Raw genomic sequence first — 27,070 nt, 5'->3', positions numbered from 1 at the left:
TTAACAAACAAGCATGGCCAATCTTATAGGTTTATAGACATTTTAAGTGTGTTATATTACAATTAAAACTATTTAATTTTTTACAAATACATGTTTTATTGATATCATACATCATACAAACCAGATTGGCTCTGTTAATCTTTTGTTAAACACCTGCAATAAAATATTCTATCCCTCTTTTACAGCGAGTTTGGTTGATTAAAGCCCCGTTGATGAAATTTCTGCTATAATCAACGGCACGTAATGACGTCATTGTTTCGACAAAATGACTTCACAAATCAAGCGAACATATCCAGTTTTGTTTAAATATAAACGTTTACTGAGCCTAGGCTCGTGCTTTTTGTTTTCTAAGCCTCGCAGGATAAACCTGATCTATAATCAACATTAACCTATTATTCTCTTTGAAGGTCATAAAACACTGGTGATTGTAAAACTGGGCACTAATGCTCATAGTGAAAAATGATGTAAAAGAGCTACTACCAGATAGGATCAGATCCTAATTGGACTGGTTAATAGTGGCCCTCTGTATTTTAATAAAACAGTTATTTCAGATTGTAAAATAATCTCTATAATAAATAACTAATTTTAAACCTAACCTAAAAAACTATAGATGGGCGTTACAGAGAATTATCATCATTAATCTTATATAATAGATTCTGTACACAAAGACGCTCGATGATATCAACGTATGACTAGCATTTCTTACAATACACAAGTCCATTATATATCAAATATAATAAGTATACTATCGCTGCTATTTACATAAAACATGCAACACTACTACTTATTTACACATGTAAAAATGCCTTCTTTGTAAAATTAAAAAGCAGGTTTAGGCTAAGATTATTGTTAATACTTCATTTATAAAAAAGGATTTCAGCTTATCGCTATTCGACATGTTCATAAAATTTGGAGTAGAATCAACAGCTTTTTCAACAATATTATATCTGATATCATTATACACGCTACATTCTAATAATACATTGCATTCATTTTCAATTGTATTTTTATCTCTTCAAAATGGAAAGAAGCGTCTGTCAGCAGGCAGACCTTCATACCTGCCTGTCTCGAGGCGAATCAGAGCAACGCAACACCTAAATTTACACAGGGCCAATCTATGACTCTTATGGATTATTATTTTGCAATAATTCTCAAAACCAAAGCTCTGCTTAAATAAAAAGAAGCTTCTAAGTTTATTTCCACCTCTACCTGATACACCATTACTAGAGATAATTCTATGTAGCCAATCTACTTTATATTCATTTAACATTAAATGGTCAATGTTCTTAACAATAACACCTTTGCATTTAGGTCTAGAATCATTGTAATGATGATGTCTAAGATTGCAATGAGATAGATGCTTCCGCACAAAGAAAAACCAATTGCTGCATCTTTTGGATTTAACTGCTAGCCAAGAGTACTATGCGCTTGTTTAATCTAGAGGAGTTGGTAGTGGAAAGATGGAAGCAGTAATTTTCAATTGGCGGAAAGGGGCTGGAGTCCAACCCACTTCTCCAGAAACACCAAGATTTGGGGTGTTTTTACCCAATCCTAGATAAAGCCGCATACCGTCAATGTCGCGTTGAAATGGGATAAAAAACCGCATTGCCCTGTTATGCTAAGCTGTTCCACATGGAAGGGATTTATGCCCCCATATAGCCGCCCCGTAAGCAATGACTGGCCAAACAACTGAGTCGTAAAGCTTCTTAAAGACATCGTTTGGTACACCGCTTATTATTTTAACTTTGGCAATACGTAAACCTAACGCTCTACTAGCACTCTGAGCTACCATCTTAGCTGTAACATCAAGATCCAAAAACTAATTCAAAACTAAACCTTGATATGTATACTGATTTGCATATTCTATCACTTGGTCACGACATGTGAACACAACATTATATATCGGCATAGATTTTGTACGAAAGTAAACAATATTGCTTTTTCCTACATTAATATCCATGCAACTTCTAATACGTTATTCATTTAATACATTTAAAGGTTTTGCTCATTATCGGCCAGAAGTACAATATCATCAGCAATAAAACACATACAATCTCATCATTATTTTAACATTAGTATCTAACGATTTCAAATACAATGCTTAATGATTTATAAATATATTTAACAGAATAGGGGATAAAATATACCCCTGTCTTAAACCACATTTTACTTCAAACCAATCCGTTCTATGCGCATTAACTCTAACACAGGAAAATATACAGAATTATATATAGATATGATTGCCTGTAGAAATTTTTTCCTGGAACACCATTACTAAGTAATCTAATCCAAAGAGTTTTTCTATCTATTGAGTCATACGCCTTTCTAAAGTCAATACAGGCAGTAAATGTTGCTAATTTATGCTGTTTACGGGTTTCTATAATACTTGTTAGAGACGATAATTGATCAAAAGTACTACGCTTTTTCCTGAAGCCATTATGTTCATCTACTTAAATACTATTTCTTTCAATATAAGTGCTCAACCTATCATCAAGTATCCTACAGTAAACCTTGTAGATTGCAAACGCAATGGGCAATTCCTCGATATGACACTGGGTCTCGAGGATCTAGCTTTGACTTTGGGATAGGATTGATTATAGATTTACTCCAAACTGATGGTACAATTCCATTATCAAAACATAAATTGAACAACAAATGTAAAACAATAACGTATGTATAATTAAAAAATACTTCAGAGGGTATCTCATCAACCCATAAGCTTTCCCACATTTAGCTTTGCTTATTGCTTTCTTAACTTCTACAATACTTTAATCTCGTTCATTACCGACATTAATATTATTGCTATCAACATCAGAAATGTCCTGTACATTTCTATTATTAAAAAGTGAGCTTAAATCATGCTTCCATTTATTCAAAACCTCCGAAATTGATGAAGTGAACTGTTCAATTGTCCAAAACAACTTGCTCTGGGATCAGCTTTTTCTTGGAGAATTATTTACGATAGAATACCAGAAGTTATTTTGATCAACTTCACAGTCCTCCAACATTTTATTATGTAAATAAAACCAATATGTACGCTTAGCATTCTGTACCTCACGGTCAAAGTGCTTGCGTAACTTAACATAATCAGCTTTAAAATTATGTTTAAGAGTACGAAGAGTACGACTTTACCATTTCTTTTCAGCAGTACATAATTTAGACCACAGATCTGTAAGTAAAACACTCCACCAAGGTTTGCCTTGTCTATGTTTCCTAAACTTGCTAGCTTTATTAGTTACAATAATTTTATGAGAAACACATATTATTTCGAACAATATCACACCAATCTTGGTAAACATGTTCAATGTTATTGCTATTTACCTCGATACTTTTCAATCTATTTATTAAAATATTTATATCTTCTTCAACAGACTGATCATTAAAAAAATATTTGGTACATTCTCCAGATCCAAGTTAACATGACTAGAAACACTATTAGCATCAGGGCTACCTTCGTACTCTTAGTTAATAACAATATTCCAAGACAGCAGCCAGTGGTCTGGTATGCCATCAGGAGTAATGTTTACAATACTATCAAATGCTATAATCAGATCTGATGTGAGGGTGATTGTAAAGTCTGTAAAAATACCAAGATGCTGATGGGAAGTAATACAATAATCCACAACAGATGCTCTATTTACAGAAACTGATGTATAATTATTCCCCCATTACTACGGCCGTTAAGCATACACATTTCGTATTTATTGAACAATCTACACATAGCTCTCCATATTTGTTTGTGGCATAATCAACAATATTACGCTGTGGCACACATCGTACACAGCTGAAATAAAATCATCCACTTCCCCGCATTGACTTTTGAAATCTCCGCAAATATATATTGATCCCATATTTTGGTTCTTATACATCCCAGTCAGCAATTGATCATAAACAGAATTTACACCAAAGGGACGAGATGAGTTTTCAGGTGGTATATAACGGTATATATGTATACTCTGAATATTTATGTTGTAATTAAATCCTTAAAATTCCATCATGACTGTCATCTAAAACAGATACATTATAAAAATCTAATAAATCCTTTATGATTAAAAAGCCGACTCCACCAGAGCCTTTTCTGGCATTTTTATGAACATTTTTTCTATTTAGTACATGGTATGCGAAAAGAACTGAGCCTTATTTAATTAAATTGGAAGCAATAGAAGAGTATATTGGATATTTCATTACAAAAACAATCAACGCTAGGGTTTTATTTTGAAAACAGTGAGTATATATATATATAATTAACTGTATGCCCACCAACATGAATCGCAATTTTTCGTTTAACAAAGCAAATGGATTCTTCTCGCATCATTTTTATTCATAATTACTTTTCAGTATATACCTTTTTTCCCAAATATTTGTACATATTTAAGTTAAGGGTGTCACGATACGCTCACCTTACGATACGATACGTATCGCGGTACTGTATGTACGATACAATACGTACCGCGACACGTTTCGTCAGATGGAAACAACATACAACCAATTAAAACCTTTTTTCAATTTTATTTAAAGACCTCTACATATGTGTCACACAATATACAAAATTACATATTATGTCATGAAAGTGATAATCAGTTATTATTATTTATAAATTTAAAACTTTGATTTTATATGAACACGAAGTTATGAATATGTTTACAAAAATACGGACTTCTTTATGATTCTTTTACTTCGATAAATTATTTAAGTTACACATAAAACGTGTTTACCAACAAGTCAAACTGGCTTTGCTTGTGCCGTAAAAAACTGCAAGCGCAATTCGTAGAACCAGTCAAATAGTGCACATTGGTTCGTGACGTAGGCGACACAGCACATTTTTGAGTGGTTCAAATTTAATTTTAATGGGTTCAAAGAATTTGCGAAATTCTCAGCGGAATCACAAAATAACAGCTCCTGCTTAGGAAATTCGTAGCGACTAAAGTCGTGATATAAAGCAAATGTTTATACGAAATAAAAGCCTACCACTTTCTTACTGATCACGCAAAATGCTTCCATACTTTTTATTAGAATCTCTCTGGTGGTAATTTCAATTCAGCTTTCGCCATTTTTTGGCGAATTACAGTTACTTTCATTGAAATGCGTCATGAAAAATGCCGTACCGTACCGTACGGACTCGGAGGCCTATCGTAAAAGTTACAATATACTAAAATATTTTGGAGTGCAATGCTATACTCTCTAAAAACTTGAACATCATTTATAAGAAGACACAATTCTCTGTAGAAGCACTTGCCATGGCTTTATTTTAGAATGATTCTTTGTGCATGTGGTAGGGAAAACATTGATGTTTAACAGAAATTCATTCTTTTGCTTGAAGGTTGGAGACTACATGAGACTTTGACAGATGGAGGGAAACCCTTCTCAACTGGTACGAAGCCGGTAAATAGATGGCCATAAAACAGTGACCGCTGATTCGCGTCGAGTTCTTTCTTGCATAACGTATGACCCCCCTTTTTTATTGTTTAAATCATTGCGGCTTGGAATGCTCTTTAAGAAAAGGTATGGTTATGGGGATGTCTATGCGCAAAAGTTTGACTTTATTTTTAGTTAAAGTTATTGCTTTCACATTGAATTGTGTAGGAAATCTTTTAGTATATTGTCACCTAAACCGTACCGAAAGGAGACTATTACGATATACCGTCCCACGGAGAACCGTTACTCTCCTTTATTTAAATGTACTGTTCATTTATTTGTAAACAATAGAAACAGTCAACGTTATTTATCGAATATTCCAGGCAAAACCAATCTTGACGTACATGCGTTGGGGATGATCCACGTCTTATTTGTATTTGTGCTTGTTTATATCGCTCATTGTTTTAATGCGTTATTTTCAAGTTGGTTATTTACTGTAAATCAATGACTGTGTACTATTGGTTTAATAAACAAAGAAATAAACACAACAGACCGCAAACAACAAAGGAAAAAAAGGTTGTTCACCTTGGACGGCTCTGGCAGGTAAGCTTCTTGTTTTAGATTAGATGAATCGCATGGCAAAACACGAGATGCTTAATGTTTTGTTTGTACATATTATTTACGAACAACTTATTATATTGTACATTATAACTATTAGATTTATTTCAAATTCAATGTTACAATATTTAGCCGATTAGCGAGTTCCGGTTATCTGACAAATCCAAAACCCTTTCACGAAATTTAGTTAACATAGTTACACATTATTATAACACGAGTTATGCATTACATATTATAACTTTGATTGACTAAATTTGTAAAAGGTAAACTTACAAAAATTGTTAAAGAGTAGAAAATACATCTAGAAATTAAACACTACTTGTAATACAATAACAAATATTATGTTACTCTATATTGTTTGTAAATAATGGTAACAATTTTAGCAGTCAAAGTGTTGTGAGTAACTAGTCATTAGTTTAATATCCTCACTGTACATATTGCACAGTATATATTTTGTGTCATGTTTGCTATGAATCTCATTAAAGATTGTCACTGTCTTCGCTCGTCACAAAATATTTTCTGAGAGGACGTGATAAACTGTAAAGTGTGTTTAATATGAACAATTCTTGTCAATAGGTATAGTGTCTTTGTAATAAAATGTTTAATATCAATAGCAACTATTTAAGTCTCACTTTGTGGCAAGGTGTAATGTGTATTATATATTGTTTATATAATATAGTTTATTCTTGATGTACTAGGATGTTACATCCACATGTTTAACTTTAGTTACCAACATTAAGTACAACAGTTGACGATAAAGACTACAGGTAATTCCTATTATCACTGTAATATTAATTGATAAATAACTCATATTAATACAATAAAAATTATGTTTGATATCTTTAATGTGTAAGTTATCATGTTATTAACAAATTGACAGTGAATTATTGCCAAAAGAAGTATCTTTCGTTTAATATCTTCGGACATATTTCTGCTAAGCTATTTATGAACTTGTTAGAAACAAATTAAATGTTTAGTGGGACTGGCCAATCAACTGTATGGTATTACCAAATGTCAATACAGAAGAAACATCTATGTAATGTTAACAAACTTATAATGGTTGCACTGATTGCTTTGCAATATGTATTACAATGACCACATGTGGTTCCAAAGTCGACAAACTATACGTATGTTGTGGTGAAAATATAAAAGACTAAACAAAATAAAACTTTATTCACTAATTAGTTTTGTTTTGACTGTCACTTCTAAGTTCGTTGTCCTCAAAATTTATGTCACGTTTCCATCATGTTTCACATACTTTGTGTTAGTTAAAATCTACTTTAGCTCGAACGGCAAAGGCTTAATATGTTTTCGATGCGACATCGGTAAATCGTCGACAATGTGAATATTTTCTATTCGGTTCTGTTCCCCATAAGTTACAAGCTATACCTGTCTGGGAGGAGGCAAATTCGGGCGGAACAGACTGGCGTCTGTCGAGGGCTCTATTAACGTAGGGCGTCTGCCGAGGGCACTATTAACGTAGGGCGTCTGCCGAGGGCACTATTAACGTAGGGCGTCTGCCGAGGGCACTATTTACGTAAGTCGTCTGCCGATGGCACTATTAACGTAGGGTGTCTGCCGATGGCACTATTAACGTAGGGCGTCTGCCGAGGGCACTATAAAATCGGTCGGAACAGACGAGCGTCTGCCGAGGGCACTATAAAATCGGGCGGAACAGACGGGCGTCTGCCGAGGGCACTATAAATCGGACGGAGCAGACGGGCGTCTGCCGAGGGCACTATAAACGTACCGTTTGTTGGCAATGGCGAACATGTCGTTTATCGTTGTTTTATACTTATCATTGTCATTGCATCTTTTGACACGATATGATATTGCGATATTATTATGCCCTATGAAGTCTCTCTATGTGCAAACTTTTGAATAAACATATTAAATTGGTCCCATATCACAATAGAGCCGTATTTATAATGACCCCTCTCATTGCGTTTGCTTCAACTCATGTTTGTGTCGAAGGCTTTAGCGAAGATCTTGTATGAACCCTTTAATATGAAGGTTTTTTTCCGACTAACTTTAATGAGTCTTATAAGTACAGTTTGACTGAACGGGAATACGGGATATGTGTTCAAGTTTTGAAGTTGCAACTGAATTGAGCTAGCGTTTTTGTACGACATTGTGTAGATTGTACAGTCTGTACTTTTCTTTGCGTAATTGGTTTTGTAGATTTTGGTGATTGAACTCCATTTTGTAAAGAAATTTTTAATATTGATCGACTTACCTGATCATTGGGTAGCAAGTGTGTTTTGAGCAGATTTTTGAACTTGCATGACTGGACAATGTAAAGAAAGAGTGGGTATATTTAGCACTATTTAAATAACGACAATTCAATAAAAACTTGTCGTCGAGAAATTCGGGTTGCTAAGGTTTTTAAGACGTGAATAACATATTTAAATTGGGATCAAAATCATCGATTGACTACATACAATACATGTACATTCAAAGCACTTCATTTTCATGTCTTGTTGGCAGGCTTCGATATTTTATGCGTAAAACTTCCCACTGAAGTGCATTGAATTTGTTTACCAATGTTATGTATATTGTTATTCGTACCGTATGTAGAAAACGCTCCTAAATTCATTGAAAAAGTGCATGTCATCGACTTTGCAAGCATTGAGGTTTACACACATACTTATCATGTACTACTTTCTTCGATATTGAATGCGGTATCTTACAACGGATAACATAGTTAGGCCAACAATTGCTAAATGTAGGGATAATTTTGATGGATATAAATACCTATTACATTGGAAAATGGTCTACGTTTGGTGTGACCGATTTGCAGATGAGCTGCTTGAATTGTGTTATAAATCCTATCGACACAAAGTACTATATAAGATCAGTTATGGTAGTATTTGTTTTAAATAATTTCTGAACAGGCAAAACCTTTAGTATATATTAAGTGCATTAGAAGTTCGCCCCGACAGTCCGTAGAAGAGTGGTTGGTTGGTTCATTTCAGCCAAAGTTAAGTTTCAGTTTAATAGCTTTTACTTTTCTTTAAAGATTTTAATAAAACTTTGGATAATTAATTTATTAAGAAAATTGAATATGCCGCGTATAACTGACACGCATTTGTGTTGATGGTCAAGTTCACAATTCGAATTAAGGCCATGTATTTTTTTAAACTTAATTAATCCTGTGATGATATGTTTAAAGCATCTGATCAATTTTTCTTATGCACAAGCACTACGTCGCTTGTAACAACCAACCAAACTGTACAGAATAAATAATATCCGCTGTTACTGTATAATGTGTAATCCATGTGTAACGACCAACACTTGCTATGACCAAATTTTAAGCATTGTCTTTTCAATGCAAATTGATCGACACGCCAACGAAAACTTTTGCACAATTACAAAAGATTAATTTTTTCTGGTACATGGTCAATCAGAGCAAATACCCGGTGGTGAATAAACATATTTAATGACCACAAACACGTTTACCATATTTTTTTTATCGATTATATTTTTAAAAATGTCTTCGTAAATACATGTGTATGCAATGATGCGGATATTTTGATACTCACTACATGGATGTCTTCAAGTACATTCCCAAAATGTTCTTCTATGCCGATTTATTTTGAACGAAAGGGGATTCATATAAAAATATTTTGCGTACGGTTTGTTATCGTCTGTTGTTTTTATATGGAAATACAAAAAAACATATTTTGGATATGAAAACAAAAATATCTATTAGCATATATTCTTTTCAGCTTGGTACTTTAGTGAATCACAAATGTAAGCTGTTTCTGGGTGTGTGTAAATGTCAAACACATTATATAACTCGCTGAATAGATTTTGTTTTCGTTTTATACCTGTGTTATGGTTAATTATTTTGCCATCTTGTTATCCAGAATCCTTTATCCTATCCGGTATATGACGACGGTATGTGTGCTCAAGTTGTAAATAAGCTTTCAGTTGCTTTCTGTCTTATTGCAATAATATGGTTGTATGGTTACCACCATACATCATAAACAGGTTTATAGAACTACTTTAACATATGTACAAACGATCATTATGCTATTTTCGCAGCAAGTTATTCCCTTTTTCCGCACTCACTGTATAATAACAATAATGCAAACAAAAAGAAAACCTATTAAAACGTAAACATATTATCGTAAGCATATTTTAAACGTCGTAGGCAATGTCATACAATTTATTTTATGATGTGGTGCACTGCTTCAGCATCATAATAATCGTGCAGCCAATATAGAGTTCACTGGCGAATGCCACTGCGATGCCACCGTTCTGCAGCTGTGCATTCGAATTATGCCTTGTCGCGACTGAGCTCCCAGCAATTGCCGAGATGGCAGGACTTGTGGCAAATGAGTGCCCAACAGATGTTGGCGTCACGTGACTTGTGGATGTAGTCAGAGTTGTTGCTGTTGTTGTCGGAGGTGGCGTTGTGGTGCAGTCCGGTAGACCCTTCTCCCACGGCATTTTTGATATGAGAGTGAAATTCCATTTCCGATCAGAATCTACACCATAAACTCAGAATAACATTAATATGAACGTTATTTATGTTATATTATGATTATGGATATTTATACTTTTGAACAAATTTATAAACACACTATTATGATTTATTAAGAAGCTATGAAATAATATAACACATTTCACTTGTTTAAATGGATCGTATGCTATTGGGTTCTCTTACATGGACACACGTTACACATCCACGGACACCGGAACATCGCGTCTATTTTTGTTCCACACGTTCCTAAGAGGGACCGAGAACATTCCGGATCACTGTCGGTGGTGCCAATGCAATTCACTGAAAATGAATCTAGGAATAATGCATTTTGTTGTTTCGGACACTGTCTCGCACATTGACCATTAACTCTTAAATTGATTATCATAAAATCACAAGACGCGAAGTGGCTTTAAAACGTTTTTCTGTTGTTTTTTTTTGAATAGGCAGGTCAATTGAATATTGAATGTATTTTACTGCTTCTGTAAAAGCTATAACCTAATGCCATAGTTAATATATCAACGTTGTTATATATAAGCACATATATTATGATAAGTAATTAATTTGGACATATTTTCTTAAAAACGTAGGTTAACAAACAAAGGTATTGAGGGTATATTAAAGATAAGAACTCACAGAAGCACACGCTGTCATTGTACGTTCCTGGACATACGGTAGACACGCAATCACACCTATTGGTAGTCATGTTTAGCTTAGATCCACTCAGGCATATAAGTTCACCGTAATCTATGAAACATAGAAACGTATACATGCTTGACCTGCATCGAACTATATTATGGCATAACGTTTATTTATAAGATAATGTTCAGTTATGAATAGTCTAATATATGATTATGAGCCGTGCTATTTTAACAAAGGGTTTAATGCATGTGCGTAAAGTGTCGTTCCAGATTAGCTTTTGCAGACCGCACAGGCTAATCAAGGACGACACTTTCCGCCTAAGGTGGATTTTGGCTGAGACACTTTACATGCATTAAACTCCTTTTTCGCAGAGCACGGCCAATATAATAGCTACTAAAACACTGCGATGTATAATTACGTTTTGTCATCAATTTCAAGATCGATAACAGTTAATATTTGGATTTGGTTTTGTATTGATTATGTATTACTTAAAATAAAGAACTTTATTAAACATACCACATAGAGTTCCATTACATTTACCAGGACAGTCGTCGCATGATTTATTTGATTCTTTGTACGGTTTGTTTATTCGTAAGGGGTCAAGCCTATGCAAAATACAAACAACAAACTCAGGTAAACAAACAATCCCGGTTGTACATTGTAAACAATTCTACAACAATACTTTTCAAAGTCAGTCATGGAAACCCTGTTTGTGTAACTCGCACATACAACGTTTATATAAATCGAGATCATTTAGCAAGCGACATTTATAATTGAACATGAAAGTTATTTTGGGGGGTTAAGTGATTTAGTTTGTTAGTAAGTAGTCTTAAATTTGATTACTATAGTTTAAAGGGAAATGTAAGTACGGAAGCAAATGTTGTTCATGTATGCGCACGGAACCTAAATTAATGTGAATAAACAAACTGAATTTCCTTCAAAGCAGTTTTGCTTTGAGTATTCGGGCAGCATGTGCAGCATACATGCAAAGGAAACAAGCTACATGCAGTGAATAAATATTATGTTTAAAAAAAATCTTACATTGGGGCATACAGACACATGTACAAGTACAATCCTCTGCATTGAGCCGCACCGCATCCGACAGAAGATGTTTCAGATGAAATCATCTATACCAAACGCAAAACCATATTTTTAAACTAATGGTCACATTTTATTTATCATACGAAATATCATGATAGGTCTCGAAAACACGTTAACAAGGCACAATCAACATTCATATTTGGAACATTATGGATATGTATTGGTTTAGTAAGTTAACTAGATGGTCCAACACATGAACTTTCAACATGTTTTTACTCACTTTAAATACAAAAAACATGTCAATTAATGTTCAGGCCGGCATAGATTCACCCGTAGTGAAAATTCGTATTAGAACAACATATATATCGGTAAGTTAGTAACAAATAATATCACGAATGCACATTTTGCTGTTTAGTTTTGTTTAGTTCTGCTTAATTTGTTAATTTGGCAACACACTGTTTCGGATGTGTTTATGTTATATATTCATTAACTGCATACCTGTGTGTAGTTACCAACAAGTGACGGGTTATTTCCCGTTGAGCCATAAACAAAACTGATATTTTCAGCTTCCCATTTGCGGATGACATCTGTCCAGGTCAGAGGTGTGTTACTGTAGAGGTGATTTTGACCAACAAGGAACCCACCTAAGGATTGCGTAACACTTTGTTTCGTAATATTTAACAAGTCAATACAATTATAATCATGTTAAGATGAATTCGATTTGTTAAACATGCATTATTCCGTGTATTGCATTTACAATGTAAAAACTAACAACATTGAATCGGGTATATTTTAAAATTTTCATACGTAATGTGTATGCGTAACGTGTTTCAGAAAACAATTTCATAACTAAACTTGTCCGTATTCAGATATCTCAATTTGTTTTCAAACGGACGATGCAAATACTTTGATATTTAAATTCCACTATTTAGTTTAGTAGAATTTATATGATTTGAGATCGTTCTCTGGAAATTTCTAACATGACTTTTGCTACTCATCATGTATTTGAATTTCATTATTTATATATTGAAGTCTCAAAAATAGTTGGTTACCTAGGTGTTGCCCGTTGGTACCATGTGCTGTCGGCAGTGCATCGTCTGGCAAATCTCTCTGCTGTGCTGCCGAGACCCGAGTTTTCTTTCTGGCGTATACAATAAACGTGAGTCAATGGACATTGAATTATTAAATTGATAGTGTATGAAAATTTAACTTAACCATAGTCAAGAATATTGAAGAATAGCAAACGTTTTAAACTGTACAATGTTTACGTTTTATTAATATCTGTTGAATAGTGTTTGAATCCGACAGTAGGAAGAAACATTTATTAAAGGCGTAATCCGTTTTATATTAAACATTTTGAAACACATCTATTAGAAAACTATTTTTTTTAAGAGGCAGTTACATTTACCACAGACTATAACTTTTACTTGGTTGACGTATAATACAGCTTATAAACATACTTGTTTCTATTGAATGTGCAATCATAATACTTTTTGTCATCTTTGATCAGGCTAAACAATTTTTTGACTAACACATCGCACATCGAAATGCTATTTTGATGAAATATCACTGTAAACAATAATTTACGTAATATTAGAAAAACACGATGATTTTCAAACGTTGTTTAACGATATTATTCGTAAAATATATACCAAGAGGAAGGAATAAAAATAAAAATATGCACTTAAATATATGATGTACGGCTCTAATATTATTATTTGTGATCAAGAACCTTTCTACAAATTGTAACCAGTCAACACCCGTTGTAATAAATTTTTAGTATTTAAACCAAGCATGTTTTCTCAAACTGTTTTAAACAATACTTTTATGGACAAAAATGTTATAGGTAAAACTACAAATTTAACGTTATAATGCGTAATAAATAAATGCTTTTTTTTACTCATTAGTACGGAATCGTAGGAACAAATGACACAATCTTCGAGAGCAAGAATAATTTCATCACAATTTCAAGCCCTTATTAACAAAAGAGGGCTGTATGCATAACGGTACTGGCTTACAATCGTGTGTCTGATGTTCGTTGTTTAAGTAAGTACAACTAACGGGTTCGATCCCTACTGTGGGGGCGTTCATTTAAATTTCCCCCATAGACACCAAGAGCTGGTTCTAGTCACAGGAAACGGACTCGAGAGCGTTTCAAATAAGCCTTAAGCTTTCTATGAAATCGAGCTTCAATTAATATGTTCAAACTAAGAAAATATGATTTATTGTGATGAGGAGAATAGAAGACGTCATATTGATTTGCATCGGTTCGTCTTTAGGTCTGCAGGCGTGAATAATGGTTTTTATTATGCCACGACAGCGCATTTACGTTGGAGACGCTGACATGATATTTTAAAGTGTTATCGGATACCCATCCGATAACAGTTTTAAGCTCCGCCCATCAATATCCGTTTTAAAACTCCGCCCATATTTGGTTTAGTCAATGAATTTTTTTAGCGTTCCATGTTTTAGCCCTGCCCATTCCGAGAACTACTTTTTTAAGGCGTGGTATGACGCTTCTTTGGGTTAAATGAAAACAAACAGCGATTCATATTTTATTCAGAAGTTAGAACATAATTAAACAAGAAGTTGTTTTTTTAAACAAAACTAACATTTTATTAAGTATATATATATATAGTGAAATATGAAATAAATGAGCATTAATCGATGGAAAAAAAAATAAACAAATACAAATGGGCTCCGCTACCATTCATTGGCTGCAGATGAACACAATTTAAAACAGTAATGATACACATTTAACGTAACACAAATAAACTTAACACGTTTTGAATAAAAATTGACAGATTTTATCAATTTGAAGAAGAATTTATGACACATATTCACTAAACATCTCGTCTAAGATTATATAAAAAAATAACTTATACTTTACAAATGCTTTCCTTTTTGTGTCGTTCTTATAAAAAGCAAGGTAAACAGGTGAATAGCATACACAATGAATTAACATTGACAAAGTAAAATAATTGATACTTGATTTAGATGCTTTGCCTATACCTGCCATGCCTAATAATACATGACGATTTCAATTTTTAAGTGTCTGAACTCAAACTTTCACAAAAAATGGTTCTATCTCCACAACCAAACAGGAAATTGGTGTAGTCAACCTGTAAATAAAATAAAGAATCCTTTAGAAAAAAACAACATCATCTAACACTCATTGCACAACTGCTTTAACTAGAAATGGCGCGGCAGAGGCCGACGCGTATCCCCACGCCGAATGTTTGACCTAGGTGTGCCCCAGGGTTGGTAATGGGGCCATGCATAGCTGAGATCGACCGTATTGTCATAAGAGAAGTTCATCATCAATTAGAAGTAAATTGGTGTAGAAATGAAGAAGTTATAGTAAAAGGCAATTTTGGGTGGGTGTGACATATGTGGGCAGGGCGCCCCAGGGTTGGTAATTGTGCCATGCATAGTTGAGATTGACCGTATTGTCATAAGAGAAGTTCAGTATCAATTTGAAGTGAATCGGTGTAGAAAAGAAGAAATTATAGTAAAAGGCAATTTTGGGCGGGTGTGGTCTATGTGGGCGGGGCCCCAGGGTTGGTAATGGGGCCATGCATAGTTGAGATTGACCGTATTGTCATAAGAGAGGTTCAGTATCAATTAGAAGTGAATCGGTGTAGAAATGAAGAAATTATAGTAAAAGGCAATTTTCGGTGGGTGTGGTCTATGTGGGCGGGGCGCCCCAGGGTTGGTAATGGGGCCATGCATAGTTGAGATTGACTGTATTGTCATAAGAGAAGTTCAATATCAATTTGAAGTGAATCGGTGTAGAAATGAAGAAATTATAGTAAAGGCAATTTTGGGTGGGTGTGGTCTATGTGGGCGGGGCCCCAGGGTTGGTTATGGGGCCATGCATAGTTGAGATTGACCCTAATGTCATAAGAGAAGTTCAGTATCTATTTGAAGTGAATCCGTGTAGAAATGAAAAAATTATAGTAAATGGAATTTTTTGGTGGGTGTGGCCTATGTGGGCGGGCGCCCCACGGTTGGGATTGGGGCCATGCATAGTTGAGATTGACCCTAATGTCATAACAAAAGTTCAGTATCAATTTGAAGTGAATCCGTGTAGAAATGAAAAAATTATAGTTAATGGAAATTTTTGGTGGGTGTGGCCTATGTGGGCGGGGCGCCCCAGGGTTGGGAATGGGGCCATGCATGGTTGAGATTGACCGTATTGTCATAAGAGAGGTCCAGTATCAATTTGAAGTGAATCGGTGTAGAAATAAAGAAGTAAATGTAAAATAACCTAAAAAAATGAGTGATTTCTGACGCGGCCCCACCCCAACCGCTATAACTTTTGACCCAGGGGTCAGATCAAAATTCCAAATAGTGCAGGGTCGCACATATGCTCATAGCTACCATGTGTGTAAGTTTCAAGGTTCTAGTGCTTTTAGTGTAGGAGGAGATAGTGGCCAGGACGGACGGACAGACAGACGGACGGACGGCGGAGATAACCACAATATCCCCACCTTTTTTTCAAAAAGCGTGGGGATAATAATAAAAATCCAGATATATAATTTGTATTAAAATTTAAACTTTATAAATATAGTGACATATAGATATATAACATTTTCAGATAAAACAATACCATAAATACTCTCAAAAATAAATTTGTCGACAAAAAAGTATTATCTTTCCGACAAATTAATTAGATGGGTTGATGTGAAGCTGTGGCGGGATGCATTTGGGGGTGGGGGTGGGGGCTGGGAATATCTCGAGTTGGTTGAGAGGCAGAGAAAGACGCAGACCAGTGCAACTTACGAGGGTAGAACTGTGCCGCCAAGAATTTTGGTAGATAAAATCACCCATGGAATGTGTGGTCGCAACTTTCTGCCATTTAAAGAAAAACACTTCATATTATAATAAAATTAAACAAATCCAACAGAAGATACCATTCCAAAAGAGAGTGTATTAATAACATTTGTATGGCACAACTTTAACAAATTACAACTTTAATAGACACACTATTATTAATACAAAATAAAAATGTATAAACTCCACTTTATATAAAAATAACTAAGAATTTCTTTTAACTTAAAATATTTTTATTATGGAATCGGGGCTTTTTTTGCTTATTGAGGGAATAGGTGTTTTCTCAATTTGAGAAATTTGCGACTCAAATTTTCACAATTTTAAGAAGTTCGCGACTCAAATTTTCACAATTTAAAAAAAGTTTGCAACTCATTTTTTCACAATGTTGATCTGTGGGCGACACAATTTTGAACAGTTTTCGACACATGTTTTCAAAAAAGTTGCACAGCGCGCAACTCATTTGTTCACAATTTTCAACAGTGAAATTTTTTATGAACAGTGCGTGACACAATTTGTTCACAATTTTGAACAGTTTGCAACTCATTTTTTAAAATTGTGTACAGTGCGCGACTCATTTTTTACACGATGTTGAATGAACAGTGCGCGACTCACTTTTTTCCAAATTTTGAACAGTGCGCTACTCATTTTTACAAATTTTGAACAGTGCGCAACTCATGTGTTTTCACGATTTGAAGAGTTTGTGACTTATTTTTTTTGTAATTTTGAATGAACAGTGCCCCACTAATTTGTCCCCCATTTTTGAACAGTGCGCAAATGATTGTTTAAAATTTTGTACAGCGCGTGACATGATTTTTTCACAATTTTGAACAGCGCGCAACTCATTTTTCCACAATTTTAAATGAACAGTGCATGACTTATTTTTTTTCCAAAAATTTGAACAGTGAGCAACTAATTTTACAAATTGTGTACAGCGCGTGACTCATTTTTTCAAAATTTAATTTATGAAAAGTGTAGGACTCATTTTTCCACAATTTTGAAACTAGAATGAACAGTGGGCAACTAATGTTTCCCACAATTTTGAACAGTGCGCGACTCATTTTTTTTTTAAATTTTGGTACAGTGCGTGTCTCATTTTTTCACAATTTCGAAAAGTGCGCAACTCATTTTTCCACAATTTTGAATAAACAGTTCGCGACAGTAGAACAACTGGCACTGATCATTGGTTCATCAGCATGAGATGGGTGTAAAAAAATGGCACAAATAATGAAACATGTGTGTTTAAGCATGTATACATAACAATGAAACTTACCAACCATTCGGCCAGGAAACATATGGTGCAGAAGCTGCGGGATTCAGCATGCTCTCCCACTGATATTATGCAGATCAGTGGTCAGACTGGTAGTCAACTTATGTTGGGATTTCCCAATTGTGAAGATATTAACCTCACCAATCTCCAAACACAAACATATGTTCATTTATTGTCAGTCAAACAGCAATTAATCCATCATGTAACCCAGACAGTCTCAAAACACGATGCAAAACCAAAGCATTTTCGTTTCGTCTAACACATAGCTGGTAACGTCGCTGAATATTGCACAAAAGCAGCTTCTTTATGAAGTTCCAGCGACTCGAAATACACAAGTAGTCGCGTTCCCCACCCACTTTGACTTCGCACTGTTTTGGGGTGAAACTGTTAACATCTCACAACTTAACGTATACTACGGAGATGGACAAGTTGAAAAATAAATCACTCTTATCACTTCCAAATTGCGCACTACGTTAAAATCCCGTTCCATTTGATTATTGTCTTTATTGTTTGAAATTTTCACTCTTCACATTCGCTTTGAAAATAACGGTTGGTGTGTACTCTTGGAAGTACATCTCCAATGTGTTATTGTAAAAAATATTGGTATTGTGTTTTAGTGCAGAAATTGTTCTTGTAAGTGTCGATTTCTCGATTCAATTTTTGTATTTTTTTTCAAGTTATGTGCGTTTAAATTTGATTGTTTGTTGATTACTTGCGAACTATTTTTTATGGGTAAATATATAAGCATAGACGCTAGCGGATGTAATCAGGTTGCTACTAATTTACATATTTACTACAGTATCTACATCAATTAAATTTAGCGGTTGTTTGTTTTGTTTGTTTTGTAAATATATTCTTATTTACTTTAAACTGTGGCATAATAAATAGAATAAATGGTTGGTGACTTTTGATATCATGTGATATAAGACTCGTCCGAGTTGGCGTGTGAAAAGGCTCGGCAAGCCTCGCCTTTTCCTACGCCATATCAGACTCGTCTTATATCACATGATAGCAAAAGTCACCAACCATATATTCTCTATTTATCACGGCTTTTTTCATATACAGTCTTGTAATACAAAAGAATCCTCACCAACTTGGTCATGTCAGAAGCTGTTGGGGAGACACGAGCTCGGATCTTGTTGTGTAGATCAGCGATCTGTGCTTGTTCTGTTTAATTAAGATACAACTTATTTATCTTACAGTACCATTTTTTGCGTTTGATCGTAATGAAAACATTTCTGTGCCCCATTAATTTGAGCCCAAATGATGAGTTAAAACATGTAGTTTGTTTATGCATTCAATTTTGTTGACTGTGCGAATCCCTTAGAATACTATAATTAAAATTTTAGATCGTACGCTTGTACACATCCTTTTGTTGGTTCACTCGAGTGAAAACGTTCATCATTTATTTTAAAATTTATGCAGTTTATAAATGTGTATAAACTAAATTTAAAATTGCAAAATAACCTTATAAGCAAGGTTATTTTGTGATGAAATTAGTCAGATGCCATTACGCTAGCGAAAGATTTCCAACGTACATCGTTCAAAATACAATTAATAAAAATGCAGTTTTGGTATGTTAACGCGTTAATATCTCGTTATGGTGTTAGTGTTTTATAAAATCAATTACTATAAATATTATTCAAAAGTTATAAATGTATGTTTTAAGATAATATTTTAAGACAAAAAATTTTAAGTTCAGCGTGAATCAACAACGTTAATAGATGTTGTTTCAATGACAAAATACATGCCTGTGTCGTTGGTGTGTAGGGGTCTTCCGGAAAAAGGACCATATTCACAGTTAAGATGGCCCGGGAAAGCAGCGTACTTGTCGATGCAAGAAGGACTGAATGGTCTCTGAAAATGTAGATTTTTATAAGACGGAAACCAACGCACTCGTTTATATTTCTGCTATTTCTGTTTGATTACTGCTAGAACACGAGTCAAAATATATTTTTTCTGAATATTTGTTGCAATTGTTTGCAGACGGCACTAATGCATTTTCATTTTACATTTTGCGTGTGAAACAAAAAACAATCAATAGAAAATACTTAATTTTTGTTCATCAAATTATATCTTAGGATTGTTTTAGCCATTTTAAAAGGAAATATTCTGACAACAATTATGAATTATTAACTGTTATTCTTTATTTAATACAAGATCCACATTCAATATTGTCTTTCAAACAATATGATCATTAAATAATAGTAAACTTACATTTAACAAACCAATGTCATTGAAACATAAAATTGCAAAAATGGTTTTAAATATATATTAGGACATTATAAAATGACACATTTTAGTTCAATTTGAAAATGACTAATAAATGCAAACGTGATTTATTGGCTAGTGATAACTATTGATAACTATTGAATCAAAACCATTCTAACCATTCTAAATGATGTAAGTATGTATATCAAACCTTCTTACACGAACTGATATGTACAGTGCTGTCGAAGACGTTTTAATAATTTAATGTATGTTGTTAATGCATACGTCAGTTTAGAAGCAACTACACTATTATGATTAGTTTCATCAATAATTTGACACTTATTTGTCATTTTCCTTTTGTTCACGGAATGTGAATTTATATATTTAAAAATGTTTACGCGATCATAAAAAATGTGTTCTAAAAGTATAACTTCCGATTATGTTTTAAAGTAATAGTTAAACGTGTTTAAGTTGATGTGGTTTAATATTGTGGTAACATATGCGTTCACGCTTGTGTTTTAACAATATTTAATCAATTATCTTTTATTTGAAAGGTCAACTAATAAAGTATACAGTTTTTAGCAGTGAAATATTGTGTCATATTTCACTTTAACTACATTGTGTATGATAATGATCGTCAATTGCGGTGTTAGTAAAATAAATTGTATTTTAAATTGAAAATCTCGGTTCGGATATGAATTCTTTGTTTTGATTTATCGACATGCCATAGCGAACACAAACTCTCACTTTGTATCGTACCAAACTGATAACACGCTTTTTGCGCCTCATCACTCAAGTATATCGTGTCGGGATTACTGTGCGTAACAGATAGATAAACGTGCTAAGTGGTATTGGTAAATAAGCATGCATTATATATTTAATACCAGTATCATAAATATCCTCGGCATACCCAGGAATCCAGATTGATTTATTACAAAATCAACCACTAGACATTGTTTCGAATGCTCTTAAGCATCTGTATGATCAGTGAATGGCACGTGAGATTTAGCTTAAAATGGTCTTCAATGGTTTGGTCGTTTTCTGACCTACATCGCTCACTTATAGATATACTTATGTGAACAACATCTACGGGGTTCTTTTTCATAAAGTGGCACGTGCATTTGTCTATAACCAAGACGGTGACACGAACAACTTAAGAATCGGTTAACAGAGGTCATTTGATTTGCGCGGAACACGTAACATATCTGCTCGGATCGTGCGCAACAACTCTACTTTAATATGCGCGCCCTAAATACTTTGTAAATGGCCCTGTGAATTGCCAAACATATACCAATGTTATACATATCGCGTGTAAAGTAAACTGGATGGATACCAACTGAGAAACATATTGACGTTGTTAAGAATAAATGGGCAACATAGCTGGCTTTGTGGACAATTTGAATGCATGGTGGAAGCAATCTAAACGGGACACCCTTTATAGCGTGAAACAAGTTTAAACTGGATCTTGTTAGATGGAAAGTTTCTGATGAGTCTCTGTGTAGTTAATAATGAAACACACATACGTTTGAGATACAATTTCTATTATCCATTAACACTTCAAAACTTTTTTGAAATGGATAAACAATTAAGTTTGATCTTAAATAATACGAACACATTAAATAAAAAACAAACCATTACGAATTGTCTTGTTCTAAGCCTATTTAATCAACAGCATATTAAATATACAGCTACCTTTTTTATAATTATTACTTATAAGCAAGTGTTCAACGCCATAGAAAATTACATATTTTATTTTGCAGCTAATAGATTGCAATGTACAATACAAATCAATTCAAATGACACTTTGAACAATTGTACACAGGTAGGATACTACCGGATGTTTGTCGTAACACACATGCATCTTTAAATTAGTGTGCGATTTTAACAAAATAATTAATGTACAAACAAATTTGTAACTTTAATGACATGTTTTCACACACTTTTAGACTATGACGAGATTGGTATGTAGGTATTTCTGTGTTTGTGAGATTTTTACAAGTCAATATAAAGCGAAATAAAACAGAACTGGAATAAATGGCCGGCTAGGAGAGGATTCCGGTTCAGAGAAAATCCGATGATTATAAAGGGGTTTCCACTGCAATGTGTATATGAATGGTATTGAAACATAGTAATATAAGTACCCTACATCATCCGAAATGTACAATCGTCGATATATAACATTTATATTCATTTCATCATATGTGACCGGAAGGCGAATACACCTTAAAATGAAGGAAAATGAATATCAGTCATTAGCACGGGAACGAAAATTTTAGCAAATTATTTTGTTTAATATCAACATACCACACAAATGATGTTGAAGTGGTATAACGTGGCAATGTGTACATGTTTAACCTAAGTTGGATCATTTGTGACCGAGCTCTCGTGCGGAAAACAATGCGTTTTCGAATGCCAATAACTCCTTTTCAAATAACTGATGCAAAATGACCTGACAATATGCGTATGCCAAACTTTAAAAGAATACTTAATATTAACTGATATCAACCTTGCATCAGTATTACATGACATCCAGAGATTACACGTAAACAATAATGGGCTTATCACGGTTCGAATTCATTTTTGGAAACGCATTATTATTCAAGTGGCATTAAGTCCGTGAAAATTCTCTGAAGCCAAGTGACTTGTCCATACGTGCGCGATGTCCACGAAGAGATACTGCATATTAACCCATTTATACCTAGTTGACTTTCCAATCCTTCTAAATTGTATCAATTTATTTCCAAAAGTAGGGATGTCTAGTATATTTATTTGTATATTATAATATGTCTAACAGAAATTCCTGTAAGCACACAGCGCAGACGCAGATGAGACGCCGCATCATACGGCGTATCAGCTGGGTCTACGCTGTTTGCCAAGGCTTTTTCTAGACGCTAGGCATACATTAATGGGTTAAGGTTAATAAAGCTCCCGTCATTAGATCCTTTCATGACATTAAAACGTATAATTTATTCGGAAATGCCATATTTTTTATTTTAGTGGAAACATTTCCTTTAAAAATAGAGATCAACCTTATCATATACGCATGTCTGCTCAATAGGGATACCTCATATATAGTTTCATTAAATTATACCATTACTCTTCCGGATCAAAAGCAAACAGTTATTATTATTCAAATGACAATAATTTCGATTAAAACATAATGAGCGGAACGAGTTACCAAGAAGCGCATGCTAGCATTGAAATTAAGCGCAAATAATGTTTTCGTATCATTAGTCTCTGCCACCTTGTGTAGAATCCTCATCATATAGAGACAAATTTTATTTCAAGGGAAATTAACTCCCTGAAAACTCACTGGAGATGAATGACCTGACAATGCGCATTTTCGCCCTTCACCTGTAGGGACACCTTATGTCGAGTGTTCATCGAATGGATGCCATAAGTTCATGTGATCTGACAAAGGCACGTATACTTTATAAAACATATTATAAATCAAATGGAACTTTCTCCCTGTCAATTTAATTAAACGGTCTTATCAGAAACTATACCCAGGTCCACCCAAGCAGGGATGCTACATATCAAGTGTCATCAACTTTAGTTCATTAGCGTTTGATATCTCTCGTTAAACGCAACATCCATAAAACGATTTCAAATGACGTTAATTAATTTCTCAAAACGCATCGGAGCCGAACGACCAGAAACTAGTATTTCCCCTAATGGTGATTCTGCATGTAACGTTAAATCAACTTTTGATCATTTTTGTCGAAGTTCTCGAGCGGATACAAACATCAATGACAAAAGACGTATTTATCATCAACGACAAAGACTAATTGAAAAGTCATTGAATCGGTACGACATGACAACGATGCGCTTGTCCGCCAAATATGAATTCCATATATGCAGTTTGATCGTAGTCGGATCATAAGCTCTTTCGCGGAAACGGAAACGTCAAATACAAATACTTTGTACTGAATTATGTTGTGTGTGATCCAAAAACAAATGTTTCTTATGTTAAGTATAATAGATGACAGCGTTTAAAACTATTTTCCAGAACACATTTGAAAGTATGCATGAAAAATGCAAACATTTAGTATAAATACATGTCTCACTCAACATTGTGTTATATTTTAAGTAAATTAAATGTATGCATACGTACCTGTAAACAAAACCACCACACATATCCATCGGAAATACATCTTCAAAACGTGTTTTTTTTCAACAACTTTAAGAAATGGAAGATAATACCGGTTTATGAAATACGAATATTAGTTTACTAGCATATCTTCATTCAACATAATAACATAGATATTTGGATGGTAATTATCTTGCATCAAACAGAACATGGTCAACATTTATGAAACGGTCATGAAAACGACCTTATATACCATCAACATGCTGCTTATCGAAACTTCAGCAATTCACGTAATTCGTTGTACACGGAAATAGCCTTAAAAACTAATAATTCAATACATTTTGTTAACTTTTCCTCATGGTGTGCAATAAATGACAATCCTATAATCCAATATAACGGATAAAGTACAAAAGCTTATCCTGCTTGTTTTCTTTAAATAGTTAGGGTTTCACGAACACGTGCAAATCGCATTGGCATGTCATATTAAAGCGACCTGATAGGTTACTTTACTTAGCTGGTCTTAAAAACAAACAATTTTATGAAATTCAGTATGGTCATTTAACGATACAGCACATCAGTATACTCCTTTGGACGACGGTTGTACTCTATGGTATGTGGGCCATGTTTCATCCATCTATAATCATTCGAGCCAGTAAATACATATGTGATAAGTTATGTGTAGTTTAACGTGTGATTTATTGGGTACTATCCATGCATTTCATTTTGTTAAATTAACTTCAGCGAAACAAATATTTCATAGATAAGTTTTGGCAAGTTAGTTAATATTTTTAATATACAATGTTCGTTTATCATTTAAAGTCTCTATGACGCTCAAAATCAACGAAAATTTCTTTAAGTATTTCGTCAAATAAAGTTAACACCTAAACAATCAGTGTTCCTTATAGCAATAGCCACAATTTCAACGCTAGATGTGGTATGATTACATAGATGTGTGTAGATACAAAATGCTCGTTTTATTTATTTGTAACACAATAAATTCCATGTTAATTTCCTGCGAATATATCTATTCATACGACACAATAACACTTAAATGGTACCATGTTTAAACCATAATAAAACGAGCATTTTGTATCCACAAACATCTATTTTAACCAGACCACAGCTGACGTTGAAATTTCGGCAATTGCCATAAGGAATAATGAATTTTAAATGTTTAGCTTTATTTTACGAAATATTGTACACAATATTCGTTGATTTTGAGTAGTTTTGTTACTTTAAACAAAATGTTGACGTTTATAATGAATAGCCCATGATAATTGAGCAAACGCTTTAGTCCATCGTATGCAGTTCACAATACACATTTATTGACTCGCTCTGTGAAAAGAGGGTTCAATGCATGTGCGTGAAGTGGCGTCTCAGATAAGCTGTCACAGTCACTGGGGCGACACATTTCGCCTTAACTGGATTTTCGTCCAAACAATGTCTTCCTTTAAACGAAAACAACACAATAAAAGCGGGAAGTGGCGTCCCTGTTTAGCCTGTGCAGACTGCACAGGCTAATCTGGTACGACACTAACGCACATGCACATGCATTAAAACCCCTTTTTCACAAAGCGAGGCTCATTTTTATAAGTTCGTTTTGGAATACTTATATTGCAGCTGCTATTCTTCCAATTTATATTTACAATCGACAAGTACAATTATCACTGGATTATAATAATTAAAATTACATTAAGATGGTAAAGATGTTAAGAGCAAACATCAACATTATTTTCCCTTTCATTTTACAAATATGAATATAAGTAACGCGATTAAATATTCGTTGTTAAAGATGTATGAGGTAGCGCACTGACTAAATGCTTACCCCGGGTCCGTCCGCACGTATGTTCTTCTGTTACGGTGTACGTCTAAAAAATCTGGGACGTTCTTAACGTCAAAAACTACGTAAGCTTGGTTGAAAAAGCCTTTTCTATGTATATAGGGAAATATGTAGACTATGCAATTTATTTCAGTGTGTTAGTTAGAAAAAATTGAATTTGGATAATGGCTAAATCGCCGGCATGCACATTCCTCTAAGATTTATATGGAGATAATGTTCTTATTCGGACTACTTAGACCCGGTAAAGGACTCCGATTTGTCTGTGACAAAGCTATTGTTTCAAGTTATTATATTTGTTACGCTATCTCCAACGTGTATAAATAATTGATTTCATTACTGTTACATTAATGTCACAGTATTTTCCAACTACATTATGTTCTATAACGCAACACATATAGTTATGGATAGCACAAAACTAGATAAAAAAGAACCCTTTCATTTTTTAAACATCCACAGACATTATTAATATTTATAATAATAAAACAATATTTCACCATTGGACGATATTAAAAATTAGGGACGCCTACTCACCATCAGAAGATTGATATTTGAGTTATTTTTGTCTCCCTTCACTATATGGTATACCTTTTAGTCTAGTAGACCATTTCGACATTTCAACTTGTCGTTGATGCAATTTATGGTGCATTCAATCATATTTGTGCATGAAATTGTGATTAAGAACCT

The 27,070-nt window shown here is 34.0% G+C and overlaps 2 protein-coding genes and 1 long non-coding RNA gene across 3 annotated transcripts; all 3 read right to left on the bottom strand.

Moving 5' to 3' along the window:
• Positions 1-9,692: 9,692 nt before the first annotated feature.
• Positions 9,693-10,756, bottom strand: LOC127842947 (uncharacterized). Its single transcript, XM_052372746.1, has 2 exons — positions 10,646-10,756; positions 9,693-10,466 (listed from the first exon to the last, which is right to left on the bottom strand). Exons 1-2 carry the CDS (start codon positions 10,680-10,682, stop codon positions 10,150-10,152), a joined length of 354 nt encoding a protein of 117 aa, XP_052228706.1. The 5' UTR covers positions 10,683-10,756; the 3' UTR covers positions 9,693-10,149.
• Positions 10,757-11,125: 369 nt separating this feature from the next.
• On the bottom strand, positions 11,126-12,788 carry LOC127840948 (uncharacterized). Its single transcript, XR_008030644.1, has 4 exons — positions 12,641-12,788; positions 12,143-12,228; positions 11,618-11,706; positions 11,126-11,206 (listed from the first exon to the last, which is right to left on the bottom strand). It is a non-coding gene; the product is annotated as an uncharacterized LOC127840948 (long non-coding RNA).
• A 402-nt stretch (positions 12,789-13,190) lies between these two features.
• Positions 13,191-23,797, bottom strand: LOC127842088 (cysteine-rich venom protein helothermine-like). Its single transcript, XM_052371407.1, has 4 exons — positions 23,770-23,797; positions 19,997-20,140; positions 19,336-19,412; positions 13,191-13,283 (listed from the first exon to the last, which is right to left on the bottom strand). The coding sequence occupies exons 1-4, from the start codon at positions 23,795-23,797 to the stop codon at positions 13,191-13,193; spliced, it is 342 nt and encodes a 113-aa protein (XP_052227367.1).
• Positions 23,798-27,070: the final 3,273 nt, after the last annotated feature.

This window comes from Dreissena polymorpha, chromosome 8, assembly GCF_020536995.1.
Source record: "Dreissena polymorpha isolate Duluth1 chromosome 8, UMN_Dpol_1.0, whole genome shotgun sequence".
NCBI lineage: Eukaryota > Metazoa > Mollusca > Bivalvia > Myida > Dreissenidae > Dreissena > Dreissena polymorpha.
The sequence above is the reverse complement of the archived record's forward strand: the minus strand, read 5'-3'. Positions and strand labels throughout refer to the sequence as shown.

Bases quoted from the DNA above. Each gene is read 5' to 3' on its own strand.
- LOC127842947 (XM_052372746.1), bottom strand. From the start codon at position 10,682: ATGTTCCGGTGTCCGTGGATGTGTAACGTGTGTCCAT. The intron at 10,467-10,645 runs GTAAGAGAACCC...TTTATGGTGTAG, and splicing joins GATGTGTAACGTGTGTCCAT to ATTCTGATCGGAAATGGAAT.
- LOC127842088 (XM_052371407.1), bottom strand. From the start codon at position 23,797: ATGCGCATTGTCAGGTCATTCATCTCCA. The intron at 20,141-23,769 runs GTGAGTTTTCAG...AATATAAACGAG, and splicing joins TGTCAGGTCATTCATCTCCA to TGCGTTGGTTTCCGTCTTAT. The intron at 13,284-19,335 runs GTGAGGATTCTT...TGTATACGCCAG, and splicing joins CTTCTGACATGACCAAGTTG to AAAGAAAACTCGGGTCTCGG.